General features: G+C 46.8%; 2 protein-coding genes across 5 annotated transcripts in view; both read left to right on the top strand.

Annotated features, from left to right (window-relative positions):
• KDSR (3-ketodihydrosphingosine reductase) overlaps window positions 1-9537 on the top strand; it is a 38587-nt gene extending 29050 nt beyond the window's left edge. The window contains exons 9-10 of the mRNA XM_072758055.1: window positions 1226-1327; window positions 5732-9537. Of these exons, the coding sequence (XP_072614156.1) occupies window positions 1226-1327; window positions 5732-5851 (222 nt within the window). The 3' untranslated portion in view covers window positions 5852-9537. The remainder of the gene's footprint in view (window positions 1-1225; window positions 1328-5731) is intronic.
• Window positions 9538-15833: 6296 nt separating this feature from the next.
• Window positions 15834-17809, top strand: part of BCL2 (BCL2 apoptosis regulator) — a 171290-nt gene continuing 169314 nt past the window's right edge. For 3 of the 4 annotated variants that reach the window (XM_072758050.1, XM_072758049.1, XM_072758048.1), the window contains exons 1-2: window positions 15834-16663; window positions 16894-17759. In XM_072758050.1, coding sequence (XP_072614151.1) covers window positions 17175-17759 — 585 coding nt within the window. In that variant the 5' untranslated portion in view covers window positions 15834-16663; window positions 16894-17174. The remainder of the gene's footprint in view (window positions 16664-16893; window positions 17760-17809) is intronic. The other variant, XM_072758047.1, reaches the window with a different exon arrangement.

Raw genomic sequence — 17809 nt, 5'->3', positions numbered from 1 at the left:
CTCTTTTTGTCACACAGAATAGTAAGATTTGCTCTTAAGGGTTGAGACTTAATAAAATGATTAATTTTACTTCTTTTTCAAGAGTGTTTTATTTTATTTATTTTTTTGAAGATTTATTTATTAGAGAAAGGGTAGGAGAGAGAGAGCACGTGAGCAGAGGGAGGGGCAGAGGGAGAGGGAGAGAAGCAGACTCCCCGCTGAGCAGGGACCCTGACGCATGGGGCTCAGGGCTCGAGCCCACGAACCTGAGTTCACAACATGAGCTGAAGCCAAGAGTCAGATGCTCAACCAACTGAGCCACCCAGGTGTGCTGCTTTATCAAGGGCATTTTGTTTATTAATTAATTAATTAATGTATCTTAAAGATTTTATTTATTTACTCAGAGAAAGAGGCAGAGACACAGGCAGAGGGAGAAGCAGGCTCCCCGTGGGGGAGCTGGATGCAGGACTTGATCCCAGGACCCTGGGATCACGACCTGAGCCAAAGGCAGACACTCAACCACTGAGCCACCCAGGCATCACTATCAAGGGCATTGTAAAGCAAAAATGACCTTTAAAAATCTTTGGAAGATTTTAAAAATTCCTGTCTACTTATTGCTGCAAGTATACATGGCAGTGGAGAGGCACCACCACTGTGTTTTGTGCTGATTCATCAGTTTTGCCCATCAATGCAAATGTCAGTGAAAAAGCAGGTAAGGTCTTAGTATTATTATGATACTAATAGTAATTAGTATCATTAGTATCAGTACCATTAGGATCTTCCTGGATCCTCTGAAAAGGTCTCAGGACCCCCCGTGTTCATGGACCCACATTCTGAGGACCACGAGTGTAGCCATTCCATCCCACCTGCCAAGGCCCCGTTTGTCTATGAGCTCCGATGTATGCTCTGTTACTCTCTTATGCCACCTAATGTGGACACCCTTCATTGTTTCTCTCTTTTTTAAAAATTTTTAATAAGTTTTTTTTTTAGAGAGAGTACAAGAGAGAGAGCAGGAGGGGCAAAGGGAGTGGGAGAGAGAGAATCTTAAGCAGAACTCTGTGCCCAGTATGTAGCCCCATGTAGGGCTTGAACTCATGAGCCTGAGATCATGACCGGAGTCCATATCATAAGTTGGACACTTGCCCAACTGAGCCTCCCAGGTGCCCCACACAACTTCGTCACTTCTGATGTGTTGATTCCTTTCCTGGTCACTACTGCTGCCTCTTTTCTTGTCCTTCCATTTTAGCAAGGAAATTTTAACAGTTCCATTGGCTCAGACGGGTACATGCTGTCGTCCCTGACCTGTGGAATGGCTCCTGTAACTTCCATTACTGAAGGGCTCCAGCAGGTGAGCTATGCTTACACCTCCAGATGGACAGATGGAGGGACAGATCGTGCCTCTCCCTAAAGCCCAATGAGAAAAGGTTAACAGAAGACTCGGTAACTTTATCTGAGGAAGTGAAGAATTTTTACTGCAGTATCCATGCTTTCTTTTGCTGTGGCAGAGATAAGAAACTGGGACGCAGGTTAAAGATACCACGTGAGGGGTTCAGACAGGGGCGAGGTCCTCTGTGCTCCCGGCACTGTGGTTAGAGAAGGGATCTCCATCTCTGCTCTCAGGGTGTTCACTCGGGTTGTCATCTGAGAACCACTGGCCCTAGTGTCTGCGGTAGAGTGATGTAGGGTACCAGATGGCAGGCCAGACGCCTCTTCTAGGTGAGTCCGGTCACAGGCAGCCCAGCTTAGGGAGGTGCAAGTCAAGGATTCAGCACAGCCCTCCTCTTACGAAAGCTGTGTTTCATCCAGGCCACACAGAAGTGAAGTGCTCGTTGATGTGCTGGGGGGCCGTGTTTGCTGCTGGAGAATCAGAAGGGAAATAACCTCTCCAACCTCAGGGGCTCATGGTCTAGGGGGGGAGATGGACAAAAAGGTGATACAAGGCAATGTAATAAAACAAGAGTCAAACAGAGGGCTGGCTCTGCACAGACCGGATGATGGATGGTGGAATGTAGCTGGAGGGTGGAAGGCTGCCTGAGAAGGGGCTGTCTGCGTTCATGGGTGGTTTAGAACCAAGTACCAAGCTGTGTGTGGTAGACCGTGTCCAGACTAAAAACCCGAATGACTTGGGTGTGGGCTTTTTCTCACTCTTCTCTTCCGTGACTTTGTTGACTGTCTCATAGAGGTAGATGCCATATTACACATGAGCTCTGTGAGGACGGCCCCTCGCAGCCAGTACCTGGCAGATAGTAGGAGCCGCAGGCTGCCTGGGGAGAGCAAATGCATTAATTCCACACGTCCTGTGGCCATCTTCTCCCTTCTCCCACTTGTATACGAGTGATGCCAGACCTGAAACTTCAGCCCGTGACTCCAGTTCTGTATCAGTTTCTTTCAGGTGTTTTCCCTGGGCTGTGACCTCACATCTCCAGTTCAGCGTGTCTGCAGTAAAGCTGCATTTCCCAGCATTCCGTCCCCACCGCCCCATCACCAATTCTGTATTGTCTCCGTGATTGGGGTCAGTGTTTCTGTTCACTCAAGAGCCCAGTGAGGAAGCGGGTGTCCGCCTGGACCCCCTCCTGCCCTGCACGTGAGGGGTCTCCCCTCCCTCCAGTCCTGGGTCTCAGGCTCTCTGAACCAGAGGTTGTCAGCTGGGGACCCATGGACCTACAGAATGTTTTGTTCAATTCATCTGGTATGAGTGTACATGTTGAAATAAAATGGTTTTAAAGTTAGATTTTCTGTAAATCGTCCAGATTTCAGACTTTTCGTGGAAAATCAGAAGGCCTAACAGCACAGGGTCTGCATTCTCACCTGGCAGTAATCGGCTGGGGCAGGTGGCTGCTGCTGCTGTTACACAGGACGCGGCCCCCTATCCCCTTGACCTCACAGCACCCTGCCCCAGGCCTGGGTGCATCAGAATGTGCCATCACATTTCCATGTAGGATTTTCTGAACTGCAAATCCACCTTGCATGGCAACCCTCACTGGCTCCCCAGTACCACTGAGGTAAAGGTTCTACTTTAGCTTGTGGCATAACCCTCTGACCTTTGGCCTTGCTCACCTTCCTGCCCTTCCTCCTCTTTCCATGATTTTGTCTCTGACCCTCCAGCCTCCAACTTCCAGCCTTCCTTCAGGTCTCACTTTAGGTGATGCTTTTTCTAGAAAATTCCAATTTCTTAACTATTAGAATTTTGGCATGCTGTGTTCTGGTCACTTTTTCTTGATTTTTTTCTTTCCCTTATTTTTATTTTTATATATTTTTTAAATAATATACTCTTTTTAGGGTAGTTTTATGTTCATAGAAAATTTGAGTTGAAATTATGGAGTTCCCATACACCCTGTCTTCCTATCTCCATGGGACGTCGGCACGGTTGATGAGCCATATCCAGCCACCAGTGTTAACTGAAGTCCATGGTTTACATTAGGGTTTACTCTTGGTGTCCCACACCCTTCCTCAGGGTTTCGACAAGTGTGTACTGACATGTATGTCTGCTGACATGTATGTATGTGACCACGTGTCCGCGATTAGGCTGTCACATGGAGTAGTTCCCCACCCCAACATTTACCCATGCCCCTCCTGCTCCTCTCTTCCCCCTGTCCCCATTGTTTTGCCTTTTTCTGCTTTCCTTTGGTTCTGGAGCTTTTCAAAGTTATCTGAGCACACCCTTCAGAGAACCAGTGTTTTCAAAGCTCTGTGGGAACAACCACCACCCTAATGCTGCATGCCCCCCTCACCCTTCTCAGACGCAGCCGCACTGTTCTGTAGGCTGGGCCTCCACATCTCTATTGAGAGTGTTCCTGGAGTGAAGACTTACACAGGTGCCTCCAGGCTCCATCTAGAGTGTATCTGGAGTGTAGACTTACACGACCACATCCAGTCTCCATCTAGAGTGTATCCAGAGTGTAGACTTAGATGGCTGCCTCCAGGCTCCATCTAGAGTGTATCTGAGTGTAGACTTACACGGCCACCTCCAGTCTCCATCTAGAGTGTATCCGGAGTATAGACTTACATGGCTGCCTCTAGTCTCCATCTAGAGTGTATCTGGAGTATAGACTTAGAAGGCAGCCTCCTGGCTCCATCTAGAGTGTATCCGGAGTGTAGACTTAGATGGCAGCCTCTAGTCTCCATCTAGAATGCATCTGGAGTGCAGACCTACACGGCTGCCTACAGACTCTATCTAGAGTGTAGACTTAGATGGCAGCCTCCTGTCTCTATATAGAGTGTATCCGGAGTATAGACTTAGATGGCAGCCTCCAGGCTCCATCTAGAGTGTATCTTAGAGTGTAGACTTACACGGCTGCCTCTAGTCTCCATCTAGAGTATATCTGAGTGTAGACTTACACAGCTACCTCCAGGCTCTATCTAGAGTGTATCTAGAGTATAGACTTATACAGCCAACTCCGTGGATTTCTCAGGTTGGGGTCCAGCACGGGCATCTTCCAAGGAGGAGGAAGATTTAGGTCCTCACAGTCTCCTCCTTTCACTTGCAGCCTCCTCTCCATTCCCACCCTCCCTTTTAACTTCTAATGTGATTTTGGGTGGATCTGTGTTTGAGACAATCATTGTTACGGCTACGTGAATGCTCTTTACAGCTGAACTCTAGTATACATAATTAATTTTCCTTTACCTTTTCTTTTCCCTAGAACCATTACTGGCCTTTTTCTGTGTTCTTAATAATGACTGTCTTCCTTTCCTCTCAGAAATATCAGACTGTCTCTCAGTTTCCCTTCTGGAAGAAATCCTTCCTGGAGCCTTCTGAGCTACCTGTCAGGCCTGCCTGCCTTGTGTCTGGAGTCTCCTCTGCCTCTCATCTGTTCTGGGTCACATGATGTCATCTTTCTTTGTGGGCCCCGTAATGTGGCTTTTCTAGTCTTCTACTTTTCTGAAAAGGCACCCATGGGAGGCAGATTGTCTGAGAACTAGCGTATTTGAAAATGCTTCTCTTTGTTGTTCTGTGCCTTTAAAACATTCCAGTCCGAGGTGTTGCAGGGAGAGTGAGTTGGCAGAAAGCTTGGCGATTAGTAGATACCCACTGTCCCAACCCAACACAGTAATGACCTGCCTCTAGTTGGGTGTCTTTCCAGTTATCGAAGATGCTCACGGAGGGCAGGCTGTGTCTTTCTCACAGTGGTGGCACCTAGCATAGGGTCTGACTCTTGTGATCAGAACATGTGTCTTAAACTAGAAAGCCTTGATGGAGTTGGGATATTTGGGGTGCTGGAGTGGATCTTCCTTAGCTATTAGAACCTGAGGACTACCAAGAATAACTATTTTGTTCTCTGTATAATTTGAATTTATTCATTGGGCACCTAATTCTGCTGTTACTGCTCTAACAGGCACATGTACAGGGGTCCAGAGCGGAAAGCTTCTCTCCTCAGTGTTTTGCTGATGCTTATGGAGTTTTGTTTTCTTATTTTATTTCAAAGATTCTATTTATTTGAGAGGGCGAGAGAGAGAGAGAGCACGAGGAGGGGCAGAGGGAGAAGCAGACTCCCTGCTGAGCAGGGAGCCTGACTTGGGACTTATTTCCAGGACCTTGAGATGAGATCATGCCATGAGCCCAAGGCAGACGCTTAACCCACTGAGCCACCATCCAGGCTTACCCCAATTTGGGAGTTTCCATCATGCTTATCCTGGGAGCAGATTAGAAGATGTGTCTTAGAAACTCTTGATTAGAGAATATCTTAAAACCCCTTGAAGTGAGCTGTGGTGTTGTGCCGTGGAATGAGCTCAGGGGTCTCTCTGTCTCTCGCAGGTGGTCACCATGGGCCTCTTCCGCACCATCGCACTGTTTTACCTCGGAAGTTTCGACAGCATAGTGCGTCGCTGCATGATGCAGAGAGCAAAATCGGAAATTGCAGACAAAACTGCCTAATCCTTACCCCTTGGGAAGAGACTGTTTCTAAATAATCTGAACAGCTTGCTGCTAAAAGGGACCCAGTTTTTGGCCTACAGACACGTATGTATTGCTTTTGAATATGTGAGATTGGACCAGTGCTCTTCAGAAACCTGGCTGCAGGTGAGGGGATAGACGTTCAGCTCCAGGCGATCTTATTAATACTATGCAAATATGGAACAGGAGAACATTGATTCTCTGAGACGGAGAGGTGATGACCCTATGGGAACAAATAGCATGGTGAGCAGGGTAAAGAACATCATTCCAGAATGATCCTTTACATTTTTCTATTTATTCTTTTTTTTTTTCCTCTATTGAGATTAATTCCAGAAATGTACCTTATGATACATATAAGACGAAGCCTTGGGGCCTTTTTAACCTTCCACGAAAGGCAGTTTATGGGTTACTGGGGCCTTTTTTTTTTTTTTTTAAACATGGTGTATTTTATTTAAGATGAGTCTTATATATTGCTGGAGGGTCTGAATGCATGATAATGTCCCTGACTCACTGTGCTTCTGGTGGAAACTTGTGGCTTCTCTTTCTCTTTGATCCCATAAGAATGCAGGGGGATGAGAGAGGGCAATGCACTGGAAGGGAAGGAAAGAAAGATTTTCCCGTAGGAAAAATAATGCTTTCTTGTCTTCTTTAGACTTGAATGCGTAGAGCACTTTTTTTTTTTTCATTCGTGAGGAAAGGCAGCCTCCTAAAATGTTTTCTGAAGAGAAATAAAACCTTAGAAGCTTAAAAGTTTACAATTTCTTCAACAGCCATGATGACGCGGAGCTCACCCATTCCATTAGAGTGTCTTGTCATTCTTTCCATCTCTCCCTCCTATTTTGCTGATACTGCTATAATATTTTTATATATATATAAAAAGACCAGTTAAAATATTTTGACTTGACTTTTTAAATTAATTCATGAATTAAGACAGGTGAAAAAATGAAAAAGTGTGACATTCTTCTCCTAGCATATATGTAGCTTTTAAGAAAGGCTGTGGATGGTATATTTACATTCTTCATTAAGAGAAAGATAGGACAAGGCCGATTTTGAAGATACTCATTTTTGAAAGAAAATGATCACCCATTCTTTCTGTGATTCCCACTTAACCCGAGAGCCTTCTCTTCGTGCCACATGTTAAGAAAGCCCAGTCATCACACCCAAACATAAGCCCTGGAATCCTCTTGGCCCCGTGAATGCTGTGTTCAGATCACAGGCTCTGTTGCTCAGTTAGTGGATTTCCACAATAAGTGCCTCTGATGAGTTTTGGCCAATGTTTCCTGCTTCATCCTGTCACTGTATGTGTTCTTCTACTTAGGGACAGTCCTCTTCATCATAATGCTATACCCCCTCCTTCTTGCATACACAGTATGCATATACTATGCATACAAAAGATAAAAGACCTAAAAATTATAGCAAACCATTTTTTTTGCTCTTGAGTTTTTGAACCTCTTGACTTTGAAATCACTTAATTTTTTAAAAGTAAGATATTATAATGGCTTTAATCCATGGCATCCTTTTAATGATGGCCTGAGAATGATATATCTTAACACTGACAAAGACAGGAGAGATTATTTAATATATAAGTTGCTTGGAATGACTTCATTGCAGTTTATAGGGGTGGGTTGATGCCATAGTAGTTTCATGAGTCTTTCCGTCTTAAATAGCCATCGTTTGCAAGCTACATTAGGTCATATTTCGCAGCCTCTTAAGATAGAGTAATGGCTGTATTTCCCTAATTCACAGAAAACACATTACTATCTGGATGTTTCTCACTTTTATTTTTTTCTCATGAATGTTCCTTGAATGTTGGCACCTTCTACTGCTGAACTAATAGATAAAAATCTAGTCTAAGGTGGTGTCTCACTTTAATGCAATTAACTATTTTAACCATGGTTATTTCAATATACAGTTCTCAAGGTATCCTCATAGACTGTACTGTCACCTCTAGATAATCTGCTACCTGAACAAATTCAAGAGCCCCTGTCCTGTGTGGGAAGTAGTATCCCAACCCAGTTGAAGCTCTGGCATGAGAGCAGATTTTGTGTGGATCATAATATCAGGGAATCGGTCTTCTTTGTCAAAGCTGTTAAAGGGCCAAAGTTCCATGACCAAAAAGTTTTGAAACTAAGGGTTTTTTCCCCTTTCTTCCTCAATTTGGTGCCATTATTCACTTGGTAACAAAACCTGACTGGAACTGATGTATTATAGTTTTAATTTGCCCATTTCATCAACTATTCATTAATATTTCTCAAAGAAACACCAGTAGGTTTGATTATAGGTATTGCCCCCGATTCTATGGAGGTGTTTTATAATATTCAGTATATGCCCCATATCACACCTTTCTCCAAATCTAAAAAATTAGGAATTCTGAAGCGCACCTGGCCAGAATGGTTTGAATAAAGGATTATAGACATTTAGCAGCATCACACAAAGATCTGACTTCATCCAAAACATGAAAATATTACAAAGGCAAACTATATTTTTTATCTTTTTTGGTTCAGTTTTTGTACATTTTTTACACTGACTTGTTTTTGTTTTGTTTGCTCAGGGGAGAGAAAAAAATACACAAAAAATCTCTGAGTCAGATTGTTCAGGAACCTCTTGGCTTTTTTTTTTTTTCTTAAGGGGTCATTGATTCAACACTTTGTACTGTACCCAGAAGTGGATATATCTTACCTGTGGAAGAAGGAGTTTAATTACAATTCTGTTGAAATGTTGGCTTTCTGTTTGTGACCAACAACGGTTTATTATGTGAGTGTTGGTTCCGAAGTGCTTGCCTCTGCTGAATTTGGTTTTACTGTTTTATTGTAGCATATTTGTGACTGTATTTATTTTAAAATGCCAAACATCATTCATCCATAGAAATTCCAAAATATATTCAAGGACCCTCCATCGTTGAAAAAGGAACAAGAAACAATCTTCATTTCTTTTTACAAAACCAAGTCAAGGGAATTGTTTTCTGTATTTTTTGAAATGTAATTTTCACAGCTGAAAAGAAATGAAAAATGGTATTAATCATGCCCTCTTTGCATTGATACTTAGATATGTCCAGTTACAAATCTGTTGGTTAAGCCATATATTGTTGGTCCTTGGACCCGAAACATTGGGAGAGCATTTCTAATATTTAAATGATAAAGCGTTTTTGGAAATAGTCGCTTCAATTCAAAGAATTGTATGTCTTTGTCTTTTTAGAAGAAAAGAAAAGTTTTTTTTTTTTTACTGAGTTATATCATCAACAGATTTAATTTTATTACCTCATGTTCTAATTTAAACATGTCTTACTCACATGAGGACACTTTTAAATATTCATAGTTTTTGACATACGATGCTTTGTATCTTTCTCATGTCCTTAATTCTTAGTAACTCAGCTTTAAGAAGTATGTCCTAACCATAACCTTCCATATTCTGGACTAAATCTTGTGTAGTGCACTACAGTGACAGCAGATTTGATATTTTGAAGAGGAGATAATAGCTATTATATTTTACACTTGCTTGATGGGACAACTCTAAAGACATTTTTAAACTGTAAGAATGCACATGGCTATTTTGATATATATTAGAACTTGTGTTTGCTACTTTAGGAGCTTTTGTGGCAGAATTGTAACCTAATTTTCTTATCTTGTATTTCTGAATCACAACAAAAAATAAATGGGGAACAAGCTTTACAGATTTGAAAATGTATTTTTTTTTTAGAAATTTGCATTTCTTAAGAGTCACTTAAGCAAAACACAGATTTCCTTCCTAATGTTATCCTAACCTTGCATCCTAGACATTGAGAAAGCTTGATTGTGGTCATTTTTTTTGGAACTAATGTTTTCAGAGTAAGTACTTGGTATTCTGAGCCTCAGTTTCAAATATGTTCTGTATTTCTGTGTGACTCAGATATGGGATACATGAGTAAAAGGGTAAGAAAAGCAGAATTTAGTAAAATTTCTTAATGTAAAATTACACTTCATATAAAAACAAGTAGATTTCTCCTACTTTAAACCTGCATATACTAACAATGAAATATCTCTTAGATTCTGAAGGATACCGAAGAACAGTATATAAAATAACATATCATAATCTTAACATTCCTTAATCTTTAAATGGGAAAATTTGGTTTACATTGTGAAGAGATTCTTTGGATATCTTGGTTTGCAAACTTAAGCCTTCTCTAAATTCGAGCACTGTATATAGCATTATTGGCATATGATACCTTTTCTATAATTTTTATATTTGCATATTTAAAAAAAAATTCTTGTGTTCTGATTTTATACCCTCAATTTCCCCTCACAACTTATATTTATTGAGCACCTATGATGAGCTCGGTATCCAGGCCCCCAGGATTACTACTCTGCATAAACAGTTTGTCTCTCCCTGGTGGTGATTACATTTCTTGTTTTCTTCCCTCCCCACTCCATCTCTCTGAAGTCTCTTACAAGTCTTCCCAGAGAAAGAGGAACCGCGCCCCATTCCTTTCTTCAGCTTGGGGCCTCTAAATTTTATGCCGCAAATGTTTGAATGTCAGATGCTATTCTAGGCTGGGAATGCACAAGGGAAAAATATAGTCCCTATCCTCAAATAGTTTATTATCTACAGAGAAAAACATATGCCAGAAATTACACTGTGAATCTGACAATAGCTATGATTAAGATATCATAATTAACACTGAAAACCTAACCCGTGCCGGTCACTGTTGTGAGCGCATCACATTGAATTCATCTCAATCATACACTAAACCTCAAGTGGTACTGTTTATATCCCCCTGACACGGAGGGGCATAGGCATAGAGAGGTTGAGTCACTAGCCCAAGGTCACAGCTATGATGCAATGGAGCCCAGATTCAAACCCCTGTATTCTGACTTTAAACTCTTATCTTCTGTATTAACAGGGGGACACAGGTGGACCCCTAGGACTGCCCAGGGAAGTCAGTTGTGGTGTCACAGGGGAAGAAGTCCTGGAAATGGAACTCAAAGAATGAGTGTGAATTTGCTGCAAGAAGGTTGGGTGCATTTCAGGGAGATGAGCAGATGTGCTAAGGCAAAAACCATGAGAAATCTTGGTATATTCCAGAAAGCGCACAGAGTTAACAGGGCGGCAAGAAGAGAATGTATAAGGAAAAGGTGGTGCCCAGGTGATTAGACTTGCACCTGATCATGTCATGCAGAGGAGTTGAGATTTTAGCCTCTGAAGAACTTTGAGCAGAAATATAAAATGGCCAGATTTGAGCTGTAAAAAGATCATGCTTCCCCTTGAAACTCAGGGTTTGCTGAGCCCTTGAGCCTTGGAGTAAACCATTCTCATTAGTTGGAAAGATCCCAACTTTAGATACATACTGTTTGGGTTGAGTTGTGTGCCCTCAAAAGATGTTGCCCTCTTAACCCTCAATACCCGTGAATGTGACCTTACTTGGAAATAGGACCTTTATAGATATAACTGAGTTATGATGAGGTTATTTGGCTTCTAATCCAATATGGCAGTGACCTTACAAGAATAGAACAGAGAGACACGGAGAAAGCCATGTGACAACAGAGGCAGATCAGAGTGATGCGGGTGCATGCCCAGGAACACCAAGGACTGCCAACCACCTCCAGAAGCTAGGAAGAGGCGAGGAGAGATTTTTCCCTGGAGCCTTCAGAGGGAGCATGGCCCATTTGAGACCATGGTTTTGTTTTGTTTTAAAGATTTTATTTATTTATTCATGAGAAGCACAGAGAGGGGCAGAGACACAGGCAGAGAGAGAGGGAGAAGCAGGCTCCATGCAGGAAGCCCGATGCGGGACTTGATCCTAGGACTCCAGGATCATGCCCTGAGCCGAAAGCAGGCACCAAACCACTGAGCCACCCAAGGATCCTCGAGACCGTGGTTTTGGACTTCATGTCTCCTGAAACTGTAGGAGAATAAATTTCTATTTCAATCTGCCTAGTTTGTGGTACTTTCTTGTGGCAGCCCTAGGAAACAAAAACATTAACCTTATTTTTCTAAACATGTTCATCAGGAAGTAATATCCGGGAGACCCTGTGCTCTGTGCTAAATCACGTAAGAGAATAAAGGTCATTGCACAGAAGAATGTAAATTCTTTCCCTTTTTCCCCACCATACTATGGGGTTTTACATTGTCTGGGTCTATTACTGTAGTTTTAATCCAACTGCAGCAGTAACCATTTGAAACATTTAATTCCCTGCTCGTGTTTTATTTCACTTTAGATGCCAGGTCGTGAATTTGAAAGGAAAAATTGCCACAAGGAAATTTCCTGCACTCGTCTTTGTGAACCAGAAGCAAACATGATTTGCCCGCTCTTAAACTCACACAACAGAATGATTCAGCTGCAGTTCATTACCTAGCTTCAAAGGTTGTTGCTTAATTATTCTAAACACTTTTTGAGGTTTAGGATTTACCATAAATTAGTCAAGTAGGTTTCTGTTTAAACCAAGGCCTATTGCTCTAGATTTGGCAAAAGTGCTTCCTTGTGATGACAAGGATGGTTTGAGAGCACATAGTGGACAAATTGGTTGCAGTCACTTCTGTAGCAGAAGACAGGCGCTAGAGCATTAATGAACTGGGGAACAGTATTACTGTTAGTAACTAATGCTAATTGGCAATTAGTATTATAATATTCTGATAATTACCAACAACAGAGGCAAACCATGGGAAAGCAGGTGACGCTATTGCATAAGAGTTCATAATCTTTTTTTTTCTTTAAAGATTTATTTATTTTTTCATGAGAGACAGAGAAAGGGGGACAGAGACCCAGGCAGAGGGAGAAGCAGGCTCCTCATAGGGGAGCCCAATGTGGGACTCGATCCCAGATTCTGGGATCATGACTTGAGCTGAAGGCATGCACCCAACCACTGAGCCACCCAGGCATCCCAAGAGTTCATAATCTATAAGCTATGTCAATTATATCTCAGTAAAGCTGGAAATGATAATATAGAAGACGCTTGAAATTGGAAGTCAGTGTTTTGGATTGCTTGGGCAGGCCTCGGAGATATTTTTTTAAGCAATTTTTTCTTTTTCTTTTTCTTTTGCAGGTTAAGTGACCTCTATTTGTTCTTCCTCATTTATTTCCACTTTAGTTTGCCTAAATGGTTCCGACGTGTTTTATATTTTTAACTCTTTCACCTTATCTGTTAGTTGTCAATTCCCTCTCAATTAATGAATGGTGTTTTTCTACCCTCATTTTATTTTTATTTTTTTAAAGATTTTACTTATTTGACAGAGAGAGGGGGAGAGAGCAAGCACAAGCAGGGGAAACAGAGAGAGGGAGAAGCAGACTCCCCACCAAGCAGGGAATCCCCGATATGGGGCGCCATCCCAGGATCCCGGGATCAAGGTATGAGCTGGAGGCAGATGCTCCACCCACTGAGCCACGCAGGCGCCCCTCTATCCTCATTTTAGATAAAAAGTTTAATAGTAAGATTTACTACATGCCCATATGTCCAGATTAGAATAATGTCCTTTTTGAATTTCATGAACTTTGGATGTGTTTATGCTGGTGATGGATGAAGAGAACTTTCTGAATGATACTGTTAAACATCAACCAGTAGGTGGCGAAAACTGGCAATAAAAAGCTTTTTGTTTGGCAGACTGGAGAATAAAGAAGGAAAACACAGGCCTTTCAGGCACTTGATGCGACCTCCCTCCCCTGCATCTTATTCTTTTCTCTTCCTGGTGCCACCCTGCTCCTAGGATCCAGCCAGACAAAGCTGGCAGAAGGGTAGTCCATTGGCTCTGAAAAGCCCACGGTGCATACAGGTGGAAGGTTGTTGGAAGGCCTGAGGCACAGATCTAGGATTCAAACCCAGGACTCCTGACTCTGGCCGGGGCTCCCTCCTCTCCCTCCCCAGTACCCAGGGACAGTTAATCCACGCACTGCCTACAATACCCCCCCTGATACTTTAAGGTGGAATCTAATAACCAAGTCTGAACAGAGGAATGGTTTCACTCTTTAGGGTATAAGAAAATTCAGAACATTCCCGGGAAATATATCCTTAGTCAAGGACCGTAAGGCAGACCTGTCCTGAGAATGGCTGCTGATGGCCAAGATGCCACCGAAAGAGTAAGTGTGAGAAAATCTGTTAAGTGAGCCTCTTTGGGAGCCAAGGAGGGGGCAAAAATCAGGAGGCTTTTCTTGCTCTGGGAATGGGGGGGATCCATTTCCTTCTAGGGGCCGTCTTTGCAGAAGTACAATTTCTTTCCAGCTCTGTCCTCTCATTTCCTCACATGCTGGGTCTCAGAAGCACTAAGGCTTTCAATTCCTCTTAAGTCATTTTGGGGGGTTTAAGACAAGCATCTGAGATCCTTAAACTATCATGTTGTGGCATTAGTACAGGTTTCTTTCTTTTCTTTCTTTTTTTTTTTTTTTAGTACAGGTTTCTACTCTTTCTGTGAGAACATACCTCCCAGATTAGGGGATGCCCAGTGTCCATCTCCAGGCCAGAACCTGGCCCCCCATCCCCCCACCCCCACCCCCCTAGGGCCACATCACAGCCATTAGAAAGCATAAAGGAGCATCTTCCTTCATTCCTTCTTGCCGGGCTAAGAAGTTTGTACGAGGCACCCATTCCCACATGCAAGAGGTTGGCACGTTGGTTGATTGGGTATGATAAATGAAATGAAAATAATTTGTGCTTATTTTGCTTAAGAATGCATGCTTTGATTTCAGACTAGGAATGAGACAAAATAAAGATGGTGTCAGAACATGTTTGTACACATCGCAGTGCTCATTTGTCACGTCTCTATGAGCACTATAATCCGGCATCCGTATATATTTGTATTTGAGCCCTATTAGGTAAGCTGTCGTGCTTTTAGCAAACATTTTTTTTCTTGGCACTCTGTTTGTCAAAGACTTTCTGAGGTGAAAAATAGTTAAACACGCACAACTTGTTTGCCCTCTTGTGCACTTCTCCTAGGGGCTATTCGAGCTGATGAATTAAAGAATGTGTGTGCTTGTGTGTACAATAGATGTGTGTATGGCCTGTGTGTGTGTGTGTAGACGAGAAGGTGCAGCCCCCCAGCACCGGCAGCCAGGGGACCCCGCGGGCCTTGGAAGCCCACCCACGCCGCCGTGCGGACCCCCGCAGCGTCCAGCCGCAGCCTAGAGCCAGTACCCTCGGGGGCAGAGGACAAACACTTGCTTAGCCATTTGCAAGCCCCTGACATCCCCGACTCGCCCCTCCTGGCCCGCGGAGGGCTGTGTCCGGCCCTGGGCACGGATGGCGTCTCCGGGACGCCCACCTGGGACGCGACTTGCGAGTGAGCCCGGCGCTCGCCGGGGGCTTCCCTGGCCTGTCCCCGCCCCGCCGGAGGGCATCGCCCGGGCGCCCCTGCTCGGGGTCGGCGTGGGCCTGGGTCTCCGCCCGGCAGCCGCCGAGAGCCGGCACCGCGACCCGTGCACACGCCCACGCCCACGCGCACGCCCACGCGGCCCGAGGGGTCGGCGCGGCTCCCGCGCGCAGCAGTGCCCGGGCGCGCCCGCCCCTCGCAGGCCCGAGGAGGCCCCTCGCACACCCACCGCGCCGCCGCCGCGCGGGAGGCCTGCGCCGCCCGCGCCACCCACCGGCCGGGCCCGGCGAGCGGGCGGAGCTGGCGGGCGGGCGGGGGCGTCCCGGGCGCGCCCTCCCCGGCCGCGGGCCTGCGCGCCATGTGTCCTCCGCGGGGCGCGCGCCGCTCCCGGCCCGGCCGCGGCTCCTTTAACCCGGGAAGGCGAGCGCGGCGGCGGGGCGGCGGGCGGCTCCGAGGAGGGCTCTTTCTTTCTTCTTTTTTTGAATGAACCGTGTGACGTACGTACAGGAAACCAGTCGCTTAGAGAGAATGAAGTAAGAGGCCAGGCCCCCCCGCCCGCCCCGCGCCCGCCCCCTTCCTCCCCGCCCCCGCCCCCGCCCGCCGCCGCCCGCCGCGCTCCCGCCCGCCGCTCCCGGTTTCCCCGCCGAGCCGCCCGCCGCCCGCCGCCGCCGCCGCCGCCGCCAGCGAAGGTGCCGGGCGCCGGGCCCTCCCCGCCGGCGCGGCCGTCATCGCCCGGAGCGGGAGCGCGGCGGGAGCGCGGAGGGGGCGGCCGCCGCCGGCGCCGCCGCGCAGGAGCAGGAGGAGGAGAAAGGGTGCGCAGCCCGGAGGCGGGGTGCGCCGGTGGGGTGCAGCGGAAGAGGGGGTCCAGGGGGGAGAACTTCGTAGCAGTCATCCTTTTTAGGAAAAGAGGGAAAAAATAAAGCCCTCCCCCGCCCGCGCCTCCTCCCCACCCCTCGCCGCACCACACACGGCGCGGGCTGCTCGCGCTCGGCACCGGCGGCCCCGGCGCGTCCCGCCCTCGTCTCGGAGGAGGCGGTCGCCGCTCGGAGTTAGATCGGAAGAGGACTGCGCCCCGCGCCCGCCCGCCCGCCCGCCGCCCGCCGCCCGCCGCGGACGCAGACCCATGTCGGGGCCCGCGCGCGTGTGCGTGTGTGCACTGCCGGGAGGGGGCACAGCGCAGGACTCGCGCACACACCGGGCTGAAAACTGTAATTCATCCGCCGCCGCCGCCGCCGCCGCCTTCCCCCCTCGTGCTCTTGAGCTCTCCGCTTGGGATTCCTACGGATTGACATTTCTGTGAAGCAGAAGTCCGGGAGTCAAACTGGAAATTCTCCTGATTTTTTTTTTTTTTCCCTTCCCCCTTCCCTCCCCCAACTCCTGGTTTCATTCGGAAGTTTCAGAGCAGCCACAACCGGAGAGTCCTGAAGATCGGTGGAGTCTTTTGCCTTATGCATTTGTTTTGTTTTCACACACACAAAAAGGGAAACTTGACAGAGAGGATCATGCTGTCCTTAAAAAATACAAGTAAGTTCTCTGCACAGGAAATCGGTCTAGTGTAACTTTCCGTGGAAACATTTGAGATTTTTCAATGCATTCGAGTGCATTCGAGTTAAGTTTAATTTCCAGGCAGTTTGATACATTTCTTTTAAGCCGTGTGACCCGTAGTGTGTGTCTGTGCCCTGCTTTTGTCCCTCACCCGGTGTATGAAGGAAAATGCACCTGATTCTGACATAGTTTTCTTTTTGACCTTTCAGCATCGCAGAGGAAGTAGACTGATACTAACGATAATTAATAATCACGTGCCTCATGAAATAAAGATCCGAAAGGAGTTTCAGTAAAAATCTCCTGCATCTCATGCCAAGAGGGAAACACCAGAATCAAGTGTTCCGCGTGACTGAAGACACCCCCTCATCCAAGAATGCAGAGCACATCCAGTAAAATAGCTGGATTATAACTATTCCTCCTTTCGGGGCCGCGGGCGGGAGCAGGGGCGAGAGGTGCTGCTGGTACCCGGCTGCTCGTGCCCCGGGGAAGGATGGCGCACGCTGGGCGAACAGGGTACGATAACCGGGAGATAGTGATGAAGTACATCCACTACAAGCTGTCGCAGAGGGGCTACGAGTGGGACGCGGGAGAGGCGGGCGCCGCGCCCCCGGGGGCCGCCCCCGCGCCGGGCATCTCCGCCTCGCAGCCCGGCCGCGCCCCCGCGCCCGCCAGGACCTCGCCGCCCCCGCCCCCCGCCGCCGCCGCCGCCGCCGCCGCCGCCGCCGCCGCCGCCGCGGGCCCCGCGCCCAGCCCCGTGCCACCTGTGGTCCACCTGACCCTGCGCCAGGCCGGCGACGACTTCTCCCGCCGCTACCGCCGCGACTTCGCCGAGATGTCCAGCCAGCTGCACCTGACGCCCTTCACCGCGAGGGGACGCTTTGCCACGGTGGTGGAGGAGCTCTTCAGGGATGGGGTGAACTGGGGGAGGATCGTGGCCTTCTTTGAGTTCGGTGGGGTCATGTGTGTGGAGAGCGTCAACCGGGAGATGTCGCCCCTGGTGGACAACATCGCCCTGTGGATGACCGAGTACCTGAACCGGCATCTGCACACCTGGATCCAGGACAACGGAGGCTGGGTAGGTGCACGTCTGCTTGAATGGGAGTCTGGGCTGGATGTTTCAGAGCT

The sequence above is a fragment of the Vulpes vulpes genome, chromosome 5 (genome assembly GCF_048418805.1).
Source record: "Vulpes vulpes isolate BD-2025 chromosome 5, VulVul3, whole genome shotgun sequence".
NCBI lineage: Eukaryota > Metazoa > Chordata > Mammalia > Carnivora > Canidae > Vulpes > Vulpes vulpes.
The sequence above is the reverse complement of the archived record's forward strand: the minus strand, read 5'-3'. Positions and strand labels throughout refer to the sequence as shown.